The following is a 24,589-nucleotide window of genomic DNA, read 5'->3' as shown; positions in this document are numbered from 1 at the left end:
TAAAATGTTCCTAATACTTTAATTATTTTATTTTTGATTATAAAAAAGAAAATTAGAAATAGAGCAATAGTTTGCATCATCAAAGAGTATAAAATATAGGCCTCGAAGAAGGTTGTCCTAACAACAATTCAACAAAGCTGGGTTTGGTGAAGTTTAATATAGAGATTATTTTTTAATAAAATTTTACACTAAACGATGGACACTCTAATAATTGTATATGCTTGATTTACAAGGTTTAGTGATAGAATTTAATTTTCACGTATTGTTAATATAAATATTTTTATCAACTAATTAAAAATTATTCTAAATATATGTAACTTTTAAAACAATTAAAAAAAATACAACTTTACGCTATCAACATATTTTTATTAAAATTTTAGTTATATTTAAGTTGTTATATAAGCTCGAAGATAATAATTTAAAAACCCAAACTTGTAAAATTCATGGATCATGGCTCATATGATTTAATTGATAAAGGTAATTAAACTTGATAGTATTAACGAACACGACTAATATATTTGTAAATTAACATCACTTTCATGTTATTTCACACCTTGTATAATCTAATATATATTGGATTGTACGTATAGTTTAAGCTGAGAAACGAAATAAAATAGTTAGTTCGCATTTGGATTCACCTCATTATTGATATTTTTTATTGCTTCTCACATGCTTAATTAAGATTATTTTTGGATTTGAACATGTCAATATTAGTTTATTACTATCACAAATTTATAATTTAACAAAAAAAATACCATGAATATATAGCACGTATTAAAAACTTAGGGTAAAAAACTAGTTTAAACCTTTAAAGAAAGTTTTAGTGAAACTAACACACTCGTGATCATTTCCTTATATGCATTTTCATGAGAAATCCTCCTACTGTGTTATTACTCGGGAGTTTCCAATTGTTTTGCAACTATTTGTATACCTCACAATTCAAAACATTTGTCCACGTCAAGAAACAATGTGGGTGCTGGTGGTATGTTCATAAAGCAAGCCATATATCTCATCATAGCTAGGGGGGGCATTGATTTTACTGCCAACCAAACAGACCCAAAGAATCTCTTGTTTTGTTTTTCCATTGTTGCCAACGAAAAAGCGATACAAACTAAATGACATGATGGGATCTTATCGTGGGGCCTCAAACATGAGTAGCTTAATTAAGGACTTTAATTTTATTTTTCTTTCTTGAGTGGTAAGCGAGAATGGATCTCCACAGGAGTGTTAAAAAAATTAAGTTTTGATTGAATTGTAATCAAATCTAAATTGGATTGATTTTTTTTTCAAATTAGTTTTAAAAAAATAAGTATATTATTTTATAAAACCAATTCGATTTGTTTTTATAAAAACAGTTTGACTAACCGAATTAATTTTTATTTAAATAACTTTTTATTTGAAAAAAAATAATTTAAAGATCAGTGCGAAGTCAATTGATTCTTAAAATTAATTATAAACTAATTCAGAATAGAATTAATTTTTAAAAATCAGTTTGATTTTAAATTAATTTAATTATTTAGATATAAAATGGGTTAAAATAATTCCGAACAAGTTTGATTTTGGAGTAGCCTAGGCAGGGTGATGTGATTTGAATTGAAATTGAGGGTGATAAAGTCCTGGTTGAGTGGAACTATGGGATCAAGGCCCATTGGCGAGCTGCGGCAATGGCCTACACCCAAACGTGATTCTCGGATAGCATCCACCATTGCAATTTATTGTTCGTTGGGTCATAGGTCATAACGGATGAGTAATGACAATTTTGGGAATAGAGCTAGAAATTAGTTAAGTTGAGTAAAATGAATTCATAAGTTTACTCGAGTTTGATTTAAATCTTCTTAATTAATTTGAATTCACCTTAATTTAAACTCAAATAATTTTGTCGTTAGCTTGATTCATTTCAAAATTTTGATTATATTACATATTTCATTTTACAAAAATAATGATAATAACTTATAATATAAACACTTGTATACATGTTTGAGAGAACTAATGATAACAACTTATAATATGTTCATAAACTATTTTCAGCTTGCTACAATTATACTTTTTTATAAACATTAAATATTTAACTGTAAAATGATTTTGAATATAAAAAACATGCGTTTATTTTTTGGTCAAAAAAATATTTTGTTCACATAAACATTATTATATTTTTTTATCAATAATTGATAATATAAATTATATGTACCTATGTTTGTATTTTAAATTTAAGGTTATTTTATTGATAATAATTTAATGGGTTAATTATGTTCTCGATCTTTAAACTTTTTGCAAAATGCACTTTTAATCCCTATACTTCCTAAACAATTTTTTTAGCAACATCAACGAGAGACATGATAGTTACATAATTCATCGCATCATTAATAAGTCTGATTTCACAGACACATGTAAAATTATTTGATATTTTTAATAAGCCCTAGCAACATGCAATACAAGGTATTTTCATAAGCCTTTTTTGTGTCAATACTTATAAACCAAGCATGTTAAATTGTATTTGCTAAATGCAATGCTATGCAAGGTATCAAATAAAATTTATGAATTATGTAAAAATTCACAGTTGAAAAAGATGAAAAAAAAAGTCTATATATATGAAGGATAAGACATATAATAACAATAAATTGTCAAATGATAAAACTATAGACATTCTATCATTTGCTGTGAAGCTTATCATGTAAAACTCATTCATATACCACAGTGTAAATATACTATTTCTTTGTAAGTAACAAAATCATCTGCTAAATCACTTTGGTTGTCAATTCTCGCATCAAGTAATGTAATCAAGCAAAAGACTCAATACATCTCATATAATCAACTCATTTTTTCCTTTGACATGTATAATATTTGTCTTTGACTCTTTATTGCCGTGGAGAAGAAATTTAGTAATAGAACTATAATTAAAGTTTATCTCTTTTTATGAGAATACATTGTACAACTAATAAAATCATATGTGGAAATATAAAATCTAGACATTTATTTTGATTCATTCAAATTGATTATATATTATTTATTATTTATTTATATTAATTAATCAGTTTACAAAATACTAATCTATTATTTTTTAAAGAATATTCAATAAAAAAATAAATGAAAATATTCTAGGATATACATTCTGCACACAATATTTGTTTAAAATAATATACCATAAATTGATTTAATCAATACCATTTGGTATTTTATACACAATATTTTTATATTATATTTAAAGTCTGTATTATTCACCAAAATCTATGCTATTTTATAGCTCCAAGTAAAAACTTATCATTTTAATTAACTCTGTAATTGATTACAAAATCTGATTATATATAGGATATTATTTTTATATTATATTTAGATCGTACATATTTTTATATTTTAAAATATAGATGACGGATTGCATTAATATTATTGTAGTAAAAGTACTTTATTTTTATTTAATTCTCAGTAACTGAAGTAATTCACAATTGTTATTCTAGAGTTTTAAAAAAAGTGTATAATATAAGCATTTATCAATATCGTAACCACGTAAATTTTTTAAATGTATCAATTACATTATATAACAAATTTGTCATTTCAATGTAAGATTGAACCAATTAAGAGATTAAATTCATTGTAAAATTAACAAAATTGAACATTAAGTTTCTCAAATTTAATGATGAATTATTATTTTTTTATTAATTTATTTTCTAAATCAATTAACTAACTTCATGACAAATTAAGTTCTATCAAATTTACAATAAATTTAATCTTCAATTTGAAAGTGAAAAGACAATTTTTTTTTGTTGAATGAATGAATAGACAAATTAAATATAAAATTGACAAACTAAATTATATAAAATAAACTTTTAACAAATAACTTTGTGTCTAGAAAAATATTTTCTTACTTATAAAAATTTGTACGTTATATAATTTTTTTTATTTAAGAGTTTAATTCTATGTACGTTAGACAGTATTTTTCTTTGGATAATCTTAAAATTGTTAGAACTCAAAAAATTATCATGAATATTTCTTATATGTGACCCAAGTGAATCATTCCTATTTAACAAGTGCATCTCCCAATAGTTTCCACTTTTTTCAAGGGATGATGTGTATGATGTCCCTCACATGCAAAGAGTGGGTGATACTAATGGTATCGTAGTCACATGAAAAGAATCTAACATCTCGTTGACGGCTCACAACCCACAACTTCTTTAAGCCTTGTGAGAGAATAAGTCAAATATTACGAGTAAATTATTTATGAACTTCATCCTTCAACAAGTGTGGATCAACCTATATTAGGTGTTAGGTTAGCTTGATGGAAGTTTTCTTGCTTAGTTAATCATGTGAAATTTGATACTCTAATGATTTATAACTTCTCAAATGTCAAATTTAAAATACATATATAATTATTGGTCATAATTAATCGGTTCATTTATCATCTTTGACAATTCACGTAAATATTTAAATTAAATTCTATTCTTAAATTTATCGTAGCTCAATTTTAAGAAATTCAGAATCGATAAAACGATTCACTTTATCATATATGATACTTCACATTTATATATTTAAATTAAATTCTATATTTAAATTTATTGCATATTAATTTTAAGAAAGAAGCCAATTAATAATTTTTATACAATCTTAAACTTATGTATGTAGTTAAGTATATCAATTTCAGAGAAATATTTACATTGTTAATTTTTTTTACCAACAATGTATCAATCAATTAATTAATAAGTTTAATTATCACGTATTAACAATGAAAAATGTTTGCTTTAGCCTTTTGGGATCCTCGTTTAACCCAAATTCATGTCCAAAGCAACTAAAAGTTGCTTCACAGGTTCACATCCTATAGCACTGGACATGTTAAAAAACACATAAATTGTATAAATAAACTTATTATATCTGATTGGATAACGGTATTATTTTACACTGCTATAAATATACAACCTATTTTCTCTTAATTAGTTAATTAATAACATAAGAAGTTTATGTCGACCACGGTTAAAAATACAAAAATCTAACACTAGTAAACCCTCGTTCAAGTTTTGAACTACTGTTATACGTCAAAACACAAACAAGGACTTGCTTCTAAACCACGTGGTCAACTCAACTCGGGGGTGTGATTAACTCGGGCGCGTCACGTTGGTGAACGAGAACTCGGTTGTGTTTTAAAAGTGAGGAGTGAGGACCAAACAGTAGTAGTTCATTTCATGCCGTTCACTTGAGCCATTAAGCACCACACCAGGTTCTCTCTCTCTCTCCACGTTAACTTCTTTTTCGCTTTCTTCACTTTCATAACACACATATATGAAAATCAACTCTAAATATTATCACCATCCATTTTTATTATTATTTGTTTTAATTTATGTGTTTGCTTACTTGATGATGCTATTGCTTCCCTTTCAAGCCTTAGCATTTGACATTTCCACCATTTACTCTAACTCAAAGGTTAAGAAATATTCATCTTCCCTTGTCATCAACCTTTAGCATGTCCAATGCGTGTATCCGTGTTGTTTCTTCTGCTTTGGATTATACAGTTTATGTGTGTGTGATGTGTAATGACATAGGATATGGAGAAAGGTACCTATGAATATTTCTGGGTCGTTGGTATTTCGATTAATTGTTAGCAGTACGTGGTTGTAATGTGAGTGTGCTCAATCTTTGTGTCAGTGAATGTACTTGTTATGTTCTGGTTTCAGTGATTTTTTCTTTTTCTTCTTTTGCTCTTCCTGCAGGATTGTACGTGTGAAACAGTTTGTTATGTGTTTATCTGCAAGCACTTTGACTGTGAACTTGCATACAAGTGGATTTGGGGTTGGTTATTACCTTTTTCTCAAGTAATCAAAATTCTTCGCCTTTACATCGTTTTCTTCACTGGGATTTTATTTTATTCTCTCCCCTCCTTAGGTTGCACGTATAGCGGTTGTTACCGGTGATTGTTTTGAGGTTGTGTTAGCTATTGAGGAATGCTTTGCTTGAGAAGGAGTTTACAAATTTTGCTTTTCTGGCATATAGAAAAATTTATAGGGTTTTATACGAGTGATTTAGGTATCTATTTGGAGGATTCTGATGCTTTATCATATTGGCAATTGGTGTAGCTTCAGCTGTGTTTCAATTTTCTTAGGTACAAAAATAGATTTTTTTATTTGTTGTAATCCTTTTTTAGTTAATGGCCAATGAAGAATTCCTTACCCATTGATTCTGTTACTTGTACTCTAATCCTGAGTCTGTGAACAATGGATTCTTTTAAGAATTTGATAGTGGTGAAAATAATTGAAAGTAAAAATAGTTAGCGACCTAACATTTTGTTACATAACTATTAGCTAATACAAGATTTGTTCTTTATCGGAGCTGAATGACACTGTGTGATTCAAGTATCCGACTTCACCTAATGAGATAAGACTTTTGTTGTTGTATAGCTATTATCATATGTGAAGGGTTGAAAAGTTCGGAAATTAAGTATCAATTCCTTATGGATAGTTAATGGTTAGGAATCTTAGTTCCTTCAATATGTGTGATGCTTTGCAAAATAAATGGCCAGGTAAATGAATGGATGTTGAATAACTCTGTACATTACTTTTATACCTAGTTGAAAGTCACGTTTGAATTGTGCTCCTTCACAATGTTATCTAATCTACAGGTCCTTTATAAAGTTTCTTAAGATTTGAGTTTATAATTGCTTCTTACTTGGTTTATTATACTATGTTTCTTGGCAGATGGAATCAATTCAGCAGAACTTTAACGATAATTTCATGGATCATGCAACTAATAGTCCTCCAAGTTCCTCTTATATAAGCGGGTTAGTCGGAGCGCGCTCCACAGATGAATCCTCGAGTTGGTCTTGAATACCAGATGGAAGTTCCTTCATAATAAAACAGTTGATGATCCTGTTAGTTGTCAGAAGAGTGGAAGTTTAACTCTTTCTTCAGCTGAAAAAAGTGTAGAAGAGAATGACGAAGAAAGCATTCTCAATGAAGTCTGTCAATTGATGCACGAGTGTTTCTGATGATAGCGTTGAGAAATCTGAATCACAGTCATCAGTCACCTTCAGCATACCCCAAGTTCCATTGAAGTCTGAAAATGGTGAAATGATGGCAACGGTAGAGGAAGATGGGCAGTGCCTAAAGGCAAATGATCAATGTTTATCATATGATGCTCAGGCAGTGGTTGAGGAGCCACCGAGAACCTCTTGTGATGTTGTATCTATGGAACATCAGCCTAATATAAATTCCAGGAGGCAGAGCACAAGAAACCGACCGTTGTCACTTAGAGCGTTGGAATCTCTTGAAACCTTCATCCAAACAAACTGATTCTTGTAATGGTAGTGGTAACAATTCTGGTAGTGCCTATAACAATTCTGGTAGTGGTAACAACAAATCTCTTGAAACCTTCATCCAAACAAACTCATTCTTGTAATAGTGCATGCACAATTTTATTTTCAAAGAATGAAGGAATATTCTTCATGCACCATTAAAATTTATTCTACATCCAACATAATAAGGAAAATTTCAAAAGCACCCTTCAGTTAAAAATGAAATACACTCAACCCTTCCACACACCATTCACGTGACACAGTTCCTCCTTTGCTTCACTATTGTGTTGCGACACAACTCCTCACTTCCTTCCCTACTGCGTCACGAGCCTGCTCCCTCCCTTCCGTTGAGTTTCACCATTCATCTCGCCTCCTCATCTCCGTATGGGTTTACAGATTCCCAATTTGTATTTTTTTAATTTTATATATTTTTTATTTAAAAAATATTATATAAATTTTGTTAATTTTTAATTATTTTATAAATAACTATTTTAATACTTTTATATATTTTAAATTTTTATTTATTAAATATTTAAATAACAAAAATTTCCAATTTTTATAATCTATGTTTTTTTAAAATTTATTTAAACAAAAATAGGTAATATTGTATAAAAAAATGTTTTTTATTAATACATTTGTATAAATATTATTATATTAATACTATTAAATATTTATATAAATAACGATTTGAAGTATAATAAATATATAAATCAATTCCTTCATTCATTTATAAATATATAAAAGTATTAAAATAGATATTTATAAAATATTTAAATAATCATTTATTGATAATTAAAAATAAAAATGTACTTTATTTTGTAGGTACTATCTAAGAGAAATAATATCAAATTATATGCACTGGTTAATTTTACTATATCTTGATGATTTCAAAATATATCACGTACAACATTTACATCCTTTAATTTATACGAACAAATATACTGATCGCATTCAAGAAACTTATTAGTTGTTGCATTTCATTATTAGTGTCTCTTACAAAATAGTATGCATATTTTGTATTGTATACTTGCTTCATTGTTGTATACTTGTTAGCATTATGTTCCTTCAAAATGAAAAGAATATTCTTTGGTTTGATCATTGACTTTGTCATATCATATCACCAATAATATTCTTCTCGTCCTCGGTCAATCGACCAACATATGGATGTCCAACGAATGACTTGGTCAATGCATGATTATGACTTTCACATGTTAACTTCACCATCTACCCTTCATCTCCCAACACTGATTTCGCTCGTACCTTAAAGGAACACACATATTTTTTAATGTCATTCACTGTTCGTACTAAATCTTTCTTATATACTCTATATTTTCCACTCCTCACAACCAATTAAAACATATGAGGTATTTCCTCTTTGGCCAGTATATCCACCGATCTTCGTCCATCTTAACAAAATATTAAAAAAAATTCAATGACAAACTACACCTAAAAATATCATACATAATTCTAATTATTTACAAATAAATCTATTTATCTTAAAAACTTTCATGTTAAAATTTATTTTAAAATCTTCTGTACTAAATAAGTATGTCAATATATCAATAAATATGTTTTTAAATATATACTAACACACAATTTTATTATTTTTTATTGCATATACTAATATATTACTTTGATATTAATAAGCATATATATAAAAATTTGCATCTAATTTTTCATATTTTATACACTTGCATAAACTACTTAATGTAATAATATTTACACAAATATATTAAAAAATATAACTAAATTTATAAAAAAAATTCAAACTAAAATTATTTAAATTTTAAATATTTTTTAGGTTATACGAATTGTCAATTCTTATGATTCTTACAGATTTTTAACTCATATGATTCTTATGAATTACAAATCCGTATGTTTATTATATATTTACACAGATCAAAGTTACAGACAACAAAATTAGCCTACTATATCGTTACACCACAACACCCACCATGACGCAACCATGAATTGTCAACGAATCACCGCGATAATACACCTCGACCAAACCAGCCACAACACGGAAGGACGAACTTGTTCAAAATGAAACAAAAATGAATGGTGTATGAAGAAAATAAAGGACGAACAAAGTAAGAAGAAGTTAATAGGGATAACTTTAAAATTTTTAAAAAATATTGGATGTAAAAGAAATATGTATGATGTAGGAAGAAAATCCCCAAAACTAATAGTATAACATGTATTCATATCTTATCTAACCTAATATAATGAAGGTAATTTAATATTTAGATTATGAGAGGAGGAATTATTTTTTTTCTAACTCTTCATTTACATCATTTATTTTTTAAAAATATAATAATTATAATGAATCATTAATCTTAACCATTAAATTTTTAAAAAATAAATGATCAGAATAAAAAATAACTCTGGAAAAGTTTATATTAATTCATCCTCATAAATTATATGTACAAATTATATTACGTATATGAACAAGATAGCAATTTTTTCTTTCGAAAATTATGCTGCCAACCGAAAATTGCTAGGTTTGGCCAATGGGCCACCTTCCTTTGTTTTGCCATTCATTAAGAGAGAGAAGAAAAAAAAAATAAAAAGGAAAGAGGAGTCTGTGAAGTAATATGACTGGTATAGTAGTGTCTCAATATCTCACTTTTTAAACATGAAAAAAAAAACAATGAAAAAACTTTTAATCATAAAAAAATTTCTTTTTTTTTAACACTAATTTTACACTTAATTATAAAATGCTAAGTCAACCTTGCGGGGGATTTTAGTAGAGGAAAATTTTTCTCACACCGGAGAATCATAATGTCTGAGGATCATATTTCTTTGGAATGAAGAAAATTTATTTAGTTAGTGATTGAGAATTTTTAAATAAGTTTCCTAGGATAAAAAATTATGTGTTATTTTTTTATTAATAATTTTAATTATTTACCCCACAATTATTTTGAAAATATTTTTTAGTCAATTTCTCACAATATTTTTTCCATAGGACGATGAGAATTTTACTTTCTCAAGTTTAATAAAAATATCATGTCATTTTTTATTATATTATATAATGTGATAAATAATTAAAATAATTGGTAAAATTATAAGTAACTCTTTAATTCTTAAAATATTTATTTAAAGATTTTTAACGATCAAACAAATTTATTTTCCTAAGTAAAATAATTTATCTCTTATCAAATGTTCGTTCATTGAGTTTTTCAAATTAGGATCCTTAAAAAGAAAAAAATTCCCTTATCAGTGCTCCCTGAATTTGGCCAATCTTTTGGTTCAGGATTCTATTTCCATCCATCTTTTTTTCTTTGAAATCTCTTCCACTTTTTTGTATTTTTCCATAAAAAAATATTTTTGGGTTGTAGTTTCAAGGAATTTATATACTTATATCTCATAAATTAATGCTTTTGGAAATTGATTTCAAAAATACATTTAACTTTTGAAAGATAATACTTCTAGTTTTTTTATATAAGAAATAAGTTTTAACGTATTTTATACTGAAATTTATTTTCTTATAAAAAGGACTGGATGAAATAGTTAATAATTTTTTAATTCTAGAAATTAATTTTCGGAACGTATTTATTACATTCCGGAAATTAGTTTATAAAATTTTAACTATTGTTATACATTCTGAATATTGTTGTTATTGTTATACATTATTATGAAAACTAGTTTTTGGAATGTTTGCAACCTGTGGATTTTTTTTAACATTGTCAGACATTTACTCCTATATAAAATAGATTATATTATACAACTTATACTAACACTCGCTTCGCCGTCACAATTAGATATTTTCAGTAGGAAAATACTATTTCGTATGAATTGCTTTCTTGTTAAATATGCAGGAAACTTGATTTTCGTTAAAACCCTATTTCACAATTTTTTTAGTTTTTAAATTGGCATAAAAGGAAAAAGAAATATACTAATAATACATAGTCATTAAACTTAAAAGAAAATGTATTTTTTATCAACAAAAATAAACTCAAATACTAGAAATTTTTTCACAATTCACACATATGGTTAAACTAACTGAACTAAATCTCGATAAAAAAAAAATAGTTTAACCATATGTGTCAATAGTGAGAAATTTTCTGGTATTTGAGTTTATTTTTGTTGATAAAAAATACATTTTCTTTTAAGTTTAATGACTATGTATTATTATTAGTATATTTCTTTTTCCTTTTATACCAATTTGTAATTTGTAATTAGATAATCTAAATAAAAACCTTTATATACCATCAATGCATTTTAAGTAAATTCTAATATGATTATTTTAGTTTAAAATAAAATGAGTTTAATTTATCTATATGTTGTGAAAGTAAAATAGTTACATAGACATTAAATCACCTTGTTACCACACCATATCAGTAAATAAGATGACGTGATATTATGATAAAATAGTAAAATTCTATTCAATGTCCGTATAAAAATAACTTTACATTAAGGATGTAGGTAAATTAAATTCTAATAAAATATTTTACATAATTAAATGTTGAGGTGCAAAAAGTAGACCAATGTTTTTATATTATGTTATAACCGCAATCAAGTTAATTGTAAAAGTTTTTATGCAAAGTTACCATTTTTAACCAAACAATTATGAAAGACTTGTGAAAGAATATTTAAATTATAAGAGATTCCTGAAAAAAATACTTAAATTAGAAGAATATTTAGATTGATGAATCGAATTACATTAATACCTCTAATTTGATAATTGTGATTAATTTTTCATCATGATAATTAGATGAGAGAACACACAAATAAAAAAAATTCTGGCACCCAATTAGAAAAGGGAAAAAAAGTTTAAAGATCTAATTAAAAGTTTGATAAAAGTAAGTGACCCTTAAAAGTATGTAGATAAAAATTTGATTAAAGCTTGAATATTTCTTAATTAGCAATAAAAATAAATTTCTTAATTTGTATATATTGACCTTAAATAACAACTGTATAAAGTGTATTGTAGCATTAGTTTTTAAGATACTATTTGATGGATGGATTTTGTCACCATAAACTAATTCCGGATTGGTGCAGTGGCTTTTGAGTTGGCGCAGAAAGACGAGGGATGCTACGTATAACGTATTTGCAAATTTATTATACTGAGAAACAACAAAGTGAGAAGACTTGGAGGAAATTTCGTATTATATGGTACCCTCTCCACACTTTACGCTGTTTTGTTTGGATCCATTAATATATTATGGAGTTCCACCAGGCAATTTCGTTTGTCCCATATATCAATTCATTCCACATCTTTCCGTTGTTGTTTTCGCCAAAAGTGAGATTCACACTTTTTCAAGGAAACGGACTATGCCTGTGAATGCTGCCAAAACAACAACACTATTATCCAATCACATTATTTGAGTTTTATGGAGATTAATGAATTTTAATTGCTATACCAGCTAACTAACCAGTGCCTTTCAGAATCATCATGTGGCTTGTCAATAGGATTCACACATTTCTACGCTTATTTCCATGATTATAGTCGAGTTCGATTATTAGACGATTTTTCATGTTGCTAGGTGATAAAATATATATGATGATGTGAGAAGTTTATTTTTAATCTTAAACTAAACGATCCTTACGTAAACTACTTTACAGAAGTGTCGATTTGATAATGGTTATAAACAGAATTTGATTTTATATTATTAAAAACAAAATAAAGGTGAATTTTTGTATTTGCTTGTTTAAAAAAATTACAAGAATTTAACATATATAAAGCTATTTTTTTAACAGTTCACAGGACAAAAGCTCCCCTAATTAGGGATTGAAATCTGATCCTACCACCGTTGAAAATTAACAAACCAAGTTTCTTTTTCTGTGAACACAAGATAGGAACTATGGAAAAGCATAAATATATAAAGTGTACTGCAAAGAAAAACACCAAAATTATCTCCATTCATTATGAAAAACACCAAAAGCATAAATAGGATTACAAAATTTGTTTCTTACTAAAAACTAAAAAGGATCACTCAATGAATTTTATCCTCTCGGATGGTATATATAATCTCTCACTCTTCTCTCAACTCTTACTAATAATGTTGGAAATTATCACTCTGTCCAATGAAGATTTCTGGGATGAGATGATATATTTTTCACAAGTCTTTTATTTATATGGTGAAGGGACATGACTTCCTTCATCATTCATAAATATAAATTTCATGTGAAAATAAATATCAATTGTTCATTTTTCAAATATATTTATCACCTTCCTTCTTCCTTCAATAATAATCGTCAAGAATTATATATCTTGTTATACGTATAGAATGGTTTAATTACCAACAAATTTTAATTTGATTAATTTATATCTATTAACATTACAATTAATAAACCAAATTCTTGACTTTTTTTTACTGTACCAGAAAAATAAAATAAATTTCGATTTATCATCATACAAGCAACTGATTGCCTAAAATAACCAATAATTGTAACAAACCTTTTAACCACTCAATTTTTGCAAATCATTTTGAGTTAATATAATATAAAAGTTCAATCCAAAAGTATGCGACCTTTTCTTGTTCATTCATTTTTCTTTTACCCAATTTATAATTAAAGCGTCAAAGGAGGGACAGGAAAGAAAAAGGTTTTCAAATTTTGAAATAAAAGTGGAACAAAAAAAGGCTAAAAGCTTAAGTATCATTGCACATCCAACTCACGCATCTGGTTTTTCTTTTTATCATTATCTACCAAACGCCAACAATTAAGAGCTCATAATCTCTTCGAGGATCTAACCATGCCATAAGTTAGATTATGTATGCAAAAGAAAGGAAAAATCATCATCATCAATTCTTCATCTCTTTCCTACCCTTTTTACATGCAAAAGTAATCATTATTACCAAATATGTAAAAGGAAAAATAAGAGTTTTGATTGAATAGCAATTCGATCAAAGTTTAAACAAAGACGTATAAGACGAAGAGGAGCGCAATGCTCATAAGTCCATTTAATTTATCTTTCCTCAATTCCGCTAATTTTAATTATTCTGTACTTGTCTCTTTGAACTTTCACAAATAAGACTGTGAACTTGGTACGATTTCCCTTCAGTAAAAGTGCGAATAACACAAGTACTCGTGTACATGGGGACATGCTTGAGTACTGTTTGGCTTTTTTAGAGTAGGGGAAGAAAAAATAACATGTATTGTGTGTATGCTTATGGTAATTTAAGGCGTGGAACAACTGCTAAACGGATTGAACTAGTAATAAAAAAATTGAATAATTTTTTGGGTCCTTGTCATGTTAGTGCACGAAATATTCATCAAATGATTAATGTCGATCACAACTTATTTTTAATAAGAATCTCTTCTCTCAATTAATTTTTTAGTCAGAAAACTTGAATATAATATATTATTTGTAGAGACTGAATTCAATATGACTCACACAAATCACTATTTTATGTTAATACTATTAATTTTTTATTTATGTAAACTTATATTATATTATACTAAAATCTCGAGTGATTAAAACTTTCACTTAAAATGATTGACAAGAATCTTTCAGCCTTCAACAGTATATTGTCTTTGGTCCTTTACAGAATTACAGTGAACTCAGGTCAAGAACCAGGTATCCTTCACATCTGTACCCTCGATACATACACGTGCAAGAACGTGAACAAAATTTATCACCAAATATACTTCATGGTCAAGATATCATCACTTGAGAATTAATTAATTACAAATGGATGAAAATATGTTACTCATACGTCCAGTTAAATTAAAAAGGTCATGTTAGTATATTTATTGCGTGCTAATTTGTATTCCTATCAAAGTGTGGATCTAATTGGAGAGAATGATTTACGTTCAACACATGACTCGAGACGTCCAATTCAAATAAAATAAAAATCACAATTTTTTTATTCTGGCATTTTAGCTGATAAGTTTTACTCATATTTTTATAATTTTTAATATTTTAACTAATAATAAAAAGTGTTGTTTTTAAAAGAAGGATATTAAAAAATGTGTTGAAAAAACTTGTTGATCTAATAGTAAAAAATTAGATAGTTTAAATTGATTATTGCTAAAAAAAAATTAGATGACATTTTTAATTAGTGTTTTATTTAGCAGGTAATATTAATAAAGTTACTGCGAAGCCTGTGAATTTAGAAATGGAGTGCATATTAAAAAAGTTAGATTAATCTTTTGTCGTATAATTTGACGGCAATGATTAAATTAAAAATTTTCTTAAAAATTAAATGATTAAATTGAATCTGATAAAAATTAGAGAACCTAGAGGAAAAAATTAATTTAACCTATTAAAATATGACTTTAATTCTTTGTATAGTGTCCCAATCGAATTGTTTGAGACTAAGTGTTTCAAATTATTTTAATAGGTTGGTTTAGTGGTGAAAATTTAGATAATTTGCCTAAGATCTTATATTCTAACTTTCTTAAATTATCATAAAGTTATTTTTTTATAAAATATAATATTTACGTAATTAGTTTCCATGAATAAGCCAAATCTTATTCCGTAGTATTTACATAATTAAATTTGTTTTTCTTATTTAAGCAAATCACAAACAAAATTGATGTTTTCATGTAAAAAAATAATTTTGTTTATTATTTTCTTCTCATTTATTTGGGGAGATATATTTATTTATTTATTATGTTTAAGAAAATAGTCACTTTATTCTCAAGACTATGTCACCTTAATTCTTAAAACTAAGAAAATACCAAATAAATCTTAGAAATGTAAAATAAGTACCTAGATTCAACTAATTATTATTTTAGTTTCTAAATGAATGTTCATATTATTTCTTAAGTTACATTTTTTTCTAATTTTGAACTAATGTGTTTGTGGATTGAGAAATGAATCACGTAATGCAATGACGATTATTTAATCATAAATTATCATATATTTATTAATTTTTATAATAATTTTCTCAACCATAATAATTTATAATTAATTAATAGTATAAAATTATTTTATATTATGAACTTATGGCCATTAAACTCTCATAATTTATACTTTAGGAAATTTATTTATTTTAAAGACTAGTAAATATAACAAGCTCTTTTAATTTTAGGGAGTAAAATATATACTTATTTCTATTAATTTTGTCCTCCTATTATGTGAGCTTCTTTAACAGGAGTCAGTAATTGGGGATGATAATGGGAAGAAATGACAAATGAAGTATGAGAGCAAACAAAAATGAGGTGGGTACTCGGTATATATCAAAGGGAGCTTGTCCACAACTTGCTATTTCTCCATTGCTTCATTGTCTGTTGTCTCTTTCTCATATATTGTGCACCTTTTTTATGCATCTTATTTCTGTACTTTCCTTTACCCTCTAACTTGTCGATACAATAGGAAGGGAAACTTCTACCTTGAAGCTAAGCACATCACAACAAAATACTTTATTTAAAATATTCCGGAAAAGTGTATCATGTGCAGGCACACAATATTACAATAACGTATCTTAGAAATAGATATGATTCTAACCAATATTAAATACTTAATTAATTATTTAAAATTTAGTTTTTAGTTTCAGTTGGTCATTTAAATTTAAATTTCTTTTATTTTTTCTAAAACTATAGGGATCTTTTATGAGATCACTTTTTTTTAAAAAAAATAAGACAATTCTCACAGGCGATTTTTTTTTCGTGTACGATATTCAAATCAATATTTAATTTAAAGGAAATCAAATATATCACATGAACCAAATACTTTTAATTTAGCCTTGTAATTTATTTTATTCAATTTAACTTTTAAATTACTTCTCTTGGTATTTAAATTACTTTTTCGAATCAATATTTTCCTTTAATTAAATTCCCTTGCACAATGCACCTAGAGCTCCTCTATAACTGCATTATTAAATAAAAAATCATTTAGACGAAAAAGCAACTTACACATTTGAATTGAATAAAAAGATTAAAACGTACTAATATATAAAAATATATAGGGCTAATTAAGTTTTTAGTCTCTCAATTTTTTCATATTATAATTTTTTATCTCTTAAAATATTTTTGGCAATTTGTAGTCATTTGTTAATTTTTTGTTATCGTTCCTCTAAAACTTTTTATCCATTTTTAGTTTATTTTTATTGTTTAAAAGTAGTTTCAAATATAAAATAACCAAGAGATTAAAAATTGATAAAACAATGATTAATTTTGAGAAATAAAAATAAATAGTGAACTGAAATTGAGGGACTAAAAATTAAAATCTAAAAAAGTTGAGAGAATAAAAATTTAATTAACCCAAATATAAATCACTATAATCTGAAATTTAAATTATACCCAGACAGTAAATATTAATTTTACTTGTGTTCTTTTATATTTTATTAAAAGAGTTAATTGTTGGATGAAGAATATATTATTTGGATTTCGTGTTAATATTTTCAACGATGAATGAACCGAAAGAATCTGAACCGTTGGATTTATATTTAACAGTTAAGATGTGATTATTACACTAACGATATATTATCTAAGTCGAGGTCGATCTCCCAATTAGGGTATTGAGACCTAAGGGTCACTCCAATTTTTTTAAAACGTAGTGGGGCTAATCCGTAATTTGGCCAAACTCCTTCAATATATTTCGCCATCTTTGTGGAATAAAATTTATGCGATTCCCTTTTTGTTTTAATACAAGATTGTTGTGATGACTTATGAACTATACATGCAATGATAATTACCTTCCTTGAAAAAAAAATTAAATGTATAAATACAACAGGCTAAAGTCACGGTTTTAGAAAAGCAATAGAGGAAAAAAGTATATCCCCCCTTGACCATTATCCAAATAATATCATTTTGTTATTATTAAAATAGAAAATTAGAGAAGGGAATAAATAAAGAAAGTAAGTTGAATTTATAATGACAATGGTTTCATTTTGTCAACATATTTCATGGAGTAGAAAATACCTAACCCTTAAACTTTTGATTGATTGATAGATTTGATATTGTCGACGCTTATCTTAGGCATTGATGCTATTATTACCTCAATTTAGAAAGTAACAAATAACATCATTATTTTCTGTTTAATTCTAATGAGAAAAATGATATATTAATTATGCACGGTTGTTGAGATCATATTTAATTTCACTACGAAAATTTTCTCTATTACGGTGGGACGGGACAATTATAAAGATATGTTACTCTCAACCCATTTTTTTTTTCCTAACTTCGCCTCCTAATTTTAAAAAAAATAAAACTGCAGTTTTATATCATCAAGCTTCAACCCTAACTACTTTTACTCTATGTTTGAATGTGAGGAAAGAAAGGAGAGAATGGATAATAGAAATAATAACAAATAGGGTGAAGATAAAAATTATTTATTTGAAGAGAAATAGAGTGAGATGAAATTTTTTAGTCCCGTTGAATACCGAAAAAAAAAAAGAATAGAATGAAGATGAAATATTTGAATTAATATAACTATATTATATTTTAAAAAATAATGTAATTTAATATAAAAGTAAAAATAAGTAATTATTTATTTGACTGAGAAAATAAACTAAAATTTGTCATATTATATATATATATATATATATATATATATATATATATATATATATAATATACCGGAGAAAATTACTCGAAATAATCTTAAGCTTAATATATACATAATATTATTTAAAAACTTTTGATTTTTTATTATATAAATAGACAAGAAAGTAAAAAAATGAATAAGAAATACAACTAATATAGGAATTTAGTAAGACATTAATCGAGTTTAAAATTATATAAGACAATGTTATTATAAATAACGTTGAAAAAGAGGAAAGTCAATAGTACACAATAAGCATTCAGCATAAAATATAGAGTAAAAAATGGCTATGTTCAATTTTTTGGTAATGTGGCGATGTTCAATAAGAAAACCATTTATTAATAAAAATATAGAATAATTTATTTTAAATAAGGAGCATTTTAATATTTTCCGTGTTAAAAAAATCAATACTTTAAGAAAAAGACAAAACATTTTTGTTTTGAAATAAACTGAAACAAAAACGGAATTTTGCATATAAAACTGGTTTAGTGGATTATTTTGCGTAAAGACTCGATTCCATAACACGCAGCAGGCTAATGACATTTTTTTCCTAGAAAATAGCGATTGAATTGATATTGTAAAAGTTACTCACTACTCACTAATATTCAATTATAAATTATCAATTTTAAATAATAAATTTACTGATTTTTATAAGAATAAATTTTAATTAATTAATAGTAGAGAAGTTTTTACACAGTATATACCTATTAATTTTTGGTCAATAATTAAATAAATTAAGCATTTAAAATTTAGCCAAAATAAGACCTAATATTACTCTTTTGATAGATTTGGACAACATGTACATCAATTGACATAAAGCTATTGTAACTTAAGTAATATTAAATTTAAATTATATATATGTAGCTTATATATTTCTAGTTGAACATATATAATTGTCTCAAGGAAAAGAAGATACCCATCGTGGCATAAATTGGCCGTTCAATTTTCTATCTGGGCAGTAAATACTCTTGAGGATAATATATACTTAGTGGCAAATGACATGCTTAGAAAATTAAGTGAAGGATGTACTCTAATAAGTATTTTAATATTTCAAGCAATTAACAGATATATAATAATATTTTATTACAGTACATATCCTATAACTCCATTCCCGTATTCTAATATATAAGCTCTAACAGTCGCATTCGCCTCCACACACCATAAGAAGGAAAGTTTCGTGGGTTTTGTGTACATACCTTCTTCGGTTTCACAAATCCCATCTTCGTTGTTTCAATTTTCCTCTCGACCACACTTTCCTTTTTGCAAGTAAGTAGCACCAAGAGGCAGGAACTAGAGAGTAACAACAAATTCAATGTCAAACTCAAACATCACAAGTTGTGATAGTTGGAGCTTCACTACAGAGAATAATAATAATGGAGAAGATGCAGCAGCAACTGTTAAACAGCAATTGGAGATGCTTGGCCAGCTTTATAGTCCAAATTCAAACACTTCAACCACAACAAATAATAGCAATGGTGGCTCAAACGCAGATTCACAACCACCTGCTAAGAAGAAAAGAAACCTACCAGGAAATCCAGGCATCTTTTCTTTTTTTCTTTTTATCTCCATGATAATTACTAGACTAACGTTCTCTGGTTACTAGTTAAAGGATGATAAAATTAAGTGGGAGCTAGCCACATATCTGAATATTATTTTTCATGGCCTGCATATTCTTAGTAATCGAGTTTTCATATATACTAAAATTTCAGGTAATTAAATATGTTTATAGCTCTTAAGCCCTTCTCATTAATTCTAATTAAAATGAAATGATGTTGAGTTTAATTGATATATTATTGCCCAAAATGGGTTTAATTAAAATAATCCATAATCAGATAGGCCTCACCAATTTCAGGATAATGACATGCTTAATTAATTACTATGTTTCATGTAAAAGTGGTGAGATAAGCCAGGAGTATAAGATTTGATTTGTCAGCATACTAGTATTTAGTTGAATTTTATTCTCTTGAATCTTCTTTGAAACGGGGAAAACGAGGGTCTAGGATGTTTTAATTCAAAAAATGAATAGCAAAAATGGTTGAATTATTGGTGCGTGATGAAGTAGTCGAAAGAAAGAACCTCAATTATTGCCTGCAGGGTTTCACAATCATTGGTGTTCACTGTTGACTTTTCTTCACTGTTAGCTTGATCTCCTACTTTTTCCTTTATTTTTTATTTTTGTTTCACAACTGTTTCAAGTAAAAGACCATATACCTTTACATATGAAAAATAAAAAATAAAATCCCTCTCATACCGACTCCTTACTCATGACTCATGAGTGTTCAATTGAAGTGTTTGTTTTAATTTGTTTTCCTTCTGTGGGTGCCTATCAACATAAAAAGAGTGGAGGAGATCATTGGGAAATATTTTAAATTTTCTTCAAATTGTAGTCCTATTTTTATAAGCTGGAAGAAGAAAATAAAATAATTTTATTTATAAATTATAATTAACTTATATATAAATTTAAATTAAAATTTAAAATGAGATTTTTTCTACAAATTAATTTATTAATAAGCTAATTTTAAATTACATGGAAAAATTATTATATTTTTTCATATTTTCTTTTCGTACAAATGTTTACAGTAAACTTTATCCCAAAATATGACTATGTTGAATTCTCTCTCTCGTTTCTATGACTTATAAATGTGAACAAACAATCCACTATCACACATTTTTTTTTTCGTTCCTTATTTTGAATTGCATCATCTCTAGTCTTTTTCTTTTTTTACTTACTCACATTAATATTAATTTGATGAAGAAATTTAAAAAGAAAGGTTTCGGTTTGCTTTCGGTGCATGTCAATTAATAATTAATAATGAAGGTGTACTACTACATATACACTATTACACTAGGACAATGTGCATGCATTCACATACATAGTTCAATTAATATTTTGCGTGACACTTTCACGTGTGCAGATCCAAGTGCTGAAGTCATAGCACTCTCACCAAACACCCTGGTGGCCACAAACAGGTTCATATGTGAAATATGCAACAAAGGGTTTCAAAGGGACCAAAACCTTCAATTGCACCGTCGAGGCCATAACCTACCGTGGAAGCTGAAACTGAGAACCACCACTGAAGTTCGAAAACGGGTTTATGTTTGTCCTGAACCCTCATGTGTGCATCACAACCCAGCTCGTGCACTAGGTGATCTCACTGGCATTAAAAAGCACTTTAGCAGAAAGCACGGCGACAAGAAGTGGAAATGTGAGAAGTGCTCCAAGAAATATGCTGTTCAGTCTGATTGGAAAGCCCATTCCAAAATATGCGGAACAAAGGAATACAAATGTGACTGTGGCACCATCTTTTCCAGGTTCAAATTTAATTAATCGTACTATATAATATCTAATCTAATTATATAGTTTCACTAAAAAAAATCTAATTATATATTCTCTCTATATATATTATTCGATTCATGAATATTAATTAATTCATAATTAATTTGTGCACAAGTTGCATGCAATAGCTTGGTCCTCCTCCTCCACAAATAAACTGTACCATATTCGACTCTCACCACGCGCGCCTTTACTGATTTTCATAATTACGCATAATCGAAAACTTGTGATATACTAATTAATATATGTACCCCAAAAAAAAAGTCTCTTCTCTTTAATTAAATTCATTTTCGTAAAAAATTGGTTCTCTCTCTCACTCACTATATATCCTATTCTACCACAGCACTTATAATTGAGTCACTAGTACTACATATTTATAAATGTATTTCCAGTCAAAGATTCAACGTCAAGTCTTTTTGTTAGGAAGAAAATTCACACGAAAAGCAAACTTGCTAGTGATCTGAATTTTTTACCAATCAGAAAATGAATAACATACATCAGTAATTGGAGTAAAATTTAAGTGACCAATCTCTTAGTTATCTTATTATTACAGGGTCATGCAACAATTTTAATTTAGTACAATTTAGCATTTTTCTATTCCATAATATTAACTCCCCATATACAGTGTTCTATATATATATATATATATATATATATATATATATATATATAAAATAATTAACACTCTCACAAATAAAATTATCTACCCTTATAAAGATCGTGAGAACAACAAAAATTACACCTTAAGACAAATAATAACAAACACAAGGATTTAGGGTGATTCGATACTTCTTATTTATGTCCACAAAATCATCTCAAAAGTATTTCACTATCATATTACAAAATTGTACTTCATTATAAATTGTATATCACTCTATAAATTCGAATATTCTACTTAATAGTTATAGAAAATGATAATACTTTTATGCAAAATATTATTCTTCTCTTTTCTCACCACTCACTTTTGGTGTTTATCTTTTTTATCAATTCTCTTCTCTATTTATAATGAAAATTATCATCAATTATAATAAATAAATTTTCTTAATAATTGAAACAAAAATAATTTTTAATAATACATTTTATATTTTGAATTGCAACTCTGTAATATATATATATATATAAACTTTTCAATATATATTGTGCTGGCCTTCGTTTTTTTTTTTATCTTATGTCCTTTATCTATCCTAATTCATTCTATTCTCATTATTCTTTATGTAAATTTCTATTTATTTAATTGAAATATTATAATATTATAATTAGTGCACAACAATAACTCACTGCATGCTTTATTTATGATCTGCAGAAGAGACAGTTTCGTCACCCACAGAGCTTTCTGCGATGCACTGAGTGAGGAGAACAACAAGTGCAACGAAGTGCCAAAGATGCATGGTTCAAACTTGCAACCACCAATAATTCCAAACATAGTTGCATCATTACCAATAATCAATGCCAACAATCACAAGAACCCATTTTCACTCCCACACGACCTCATGACAACAATTCCCGCAAAACCCTTCAACAACATGGCTGCAGCATTCACGAGAAGCCTTTCATCCACCTCTTCACCCTCTCAACTAAGCTCAAATTCACCAAACATTAATATGTTGGTGGAAAATGGTCTCCTTTCACCTCACATGTCCGCCACGGCATTGCTCCAAAAAGCAGCACAAATGGGTGCAACAGTGAATAGTAACAACAACAGCATGATGAGTAGTGATGAAAAAAGCTTTATTGTCACAAGCATGGCACCACCATCATATGGGATCATGAACCACAACATGCACAATGGTCAACAAGACTTGTCACAATATAATTTCAATGCGAATGGGATGGTGGATGGTGGTAGCAATAATGGCATGGGAATGGGTGGTTTGGATATGTTTAATGCTATATTGGATCAAAGTAAGGCCTTGTCGAAGATCATAGAGCAGAACAACAGAAACAGTACTTATAATGGTGTTTTGCATGCAATGAATAATGGTAAGTCAAGTGACCCCATTGAAGGTGGTGGAACTAAAGGGAGTGAAGCTGTGAATCATGTGATGACTTTGGACTTGTTGGGGATAGGAGGTGGTGGTGGAGATGGTAATTTCTATGGTGGTGATCAACAGTCAGAAATAGCTGCTGGAGATGGAATATGGAGAAATTGGTCAAATAAGAATGCAGGGCTTGAATCATTTTCAGCAACAAACAGCACTATGTGAATGATAAGACACTACTGACCTTGCTGGGGGAGGGAAGAATAATTTGCATGTCTCTTCTATTTTGGAAATTGAAGGTAGAATTTTCAGCTTAGTTTGGTTCTATGAACTAATTAATTCCTTTTCGACTTATATCAAAGTAGTAGTATACACTGCAGAATTAATCGTGTACACATTAACACTGATCGGTTTTCTATGACAAATCAGTGTGTGGACACTTTAATTTGGTCCCTTAAATTAGTGTTCATCGCTATCTTTAAATGGCGAATCAGAAGAATCGCCCACATATTGTTATAGTTCAATGTGTACACTTCGACTTCACAGCATTTCAATTTCAGTCATTCCATTTT

General features: G+C 27.5%; 1 protein-coding gene across 1 annotated transcript; it reads left to right on the top strand.

The window, feature by feature from the left end:
* Positions 1–19,844: 19,844 nt before the first annotated feature.
* LOC114398152 (protein indeterminate-domain 12-like) lies at positions 19,845–24,589 on the top strand. The gene is made up of 3 exons (XM_028360311.1): positions 19,845–20,242; positions 21,620–22,016; positions 23,342–24,589. Exons 1-3 carry the CDS (start codon positions 20,017–20,019, stop codon positions 24,240–24,242), a joined length of 1,524 nt encoding a protein of 507 aa, XP_028216112.1. The 5' UTR covers positions 19,845–20,016; the 3' UTR covers positions 24,243–24,589.

The sequence above is a fragment of the Glycine soja genome, chromosome 19 (assembly GCF_004193775.1).
Source record: "Glycine soja cultivar W05 chromosome 19, ASM419377v2, whole genome shotgun sequence".
In the NCBI taxonomy this organism is placed as follows: Eukaryota; Viridiplantae; Streptophyta; class Magnoliopsida; order Fabales; family Fabaceae; genus Glycine; species Glycine soja.
Note: the sequence above shows the minus strand (reverse complement) of the source record. Positions and strands in the feature narration are given on the sequence as shown.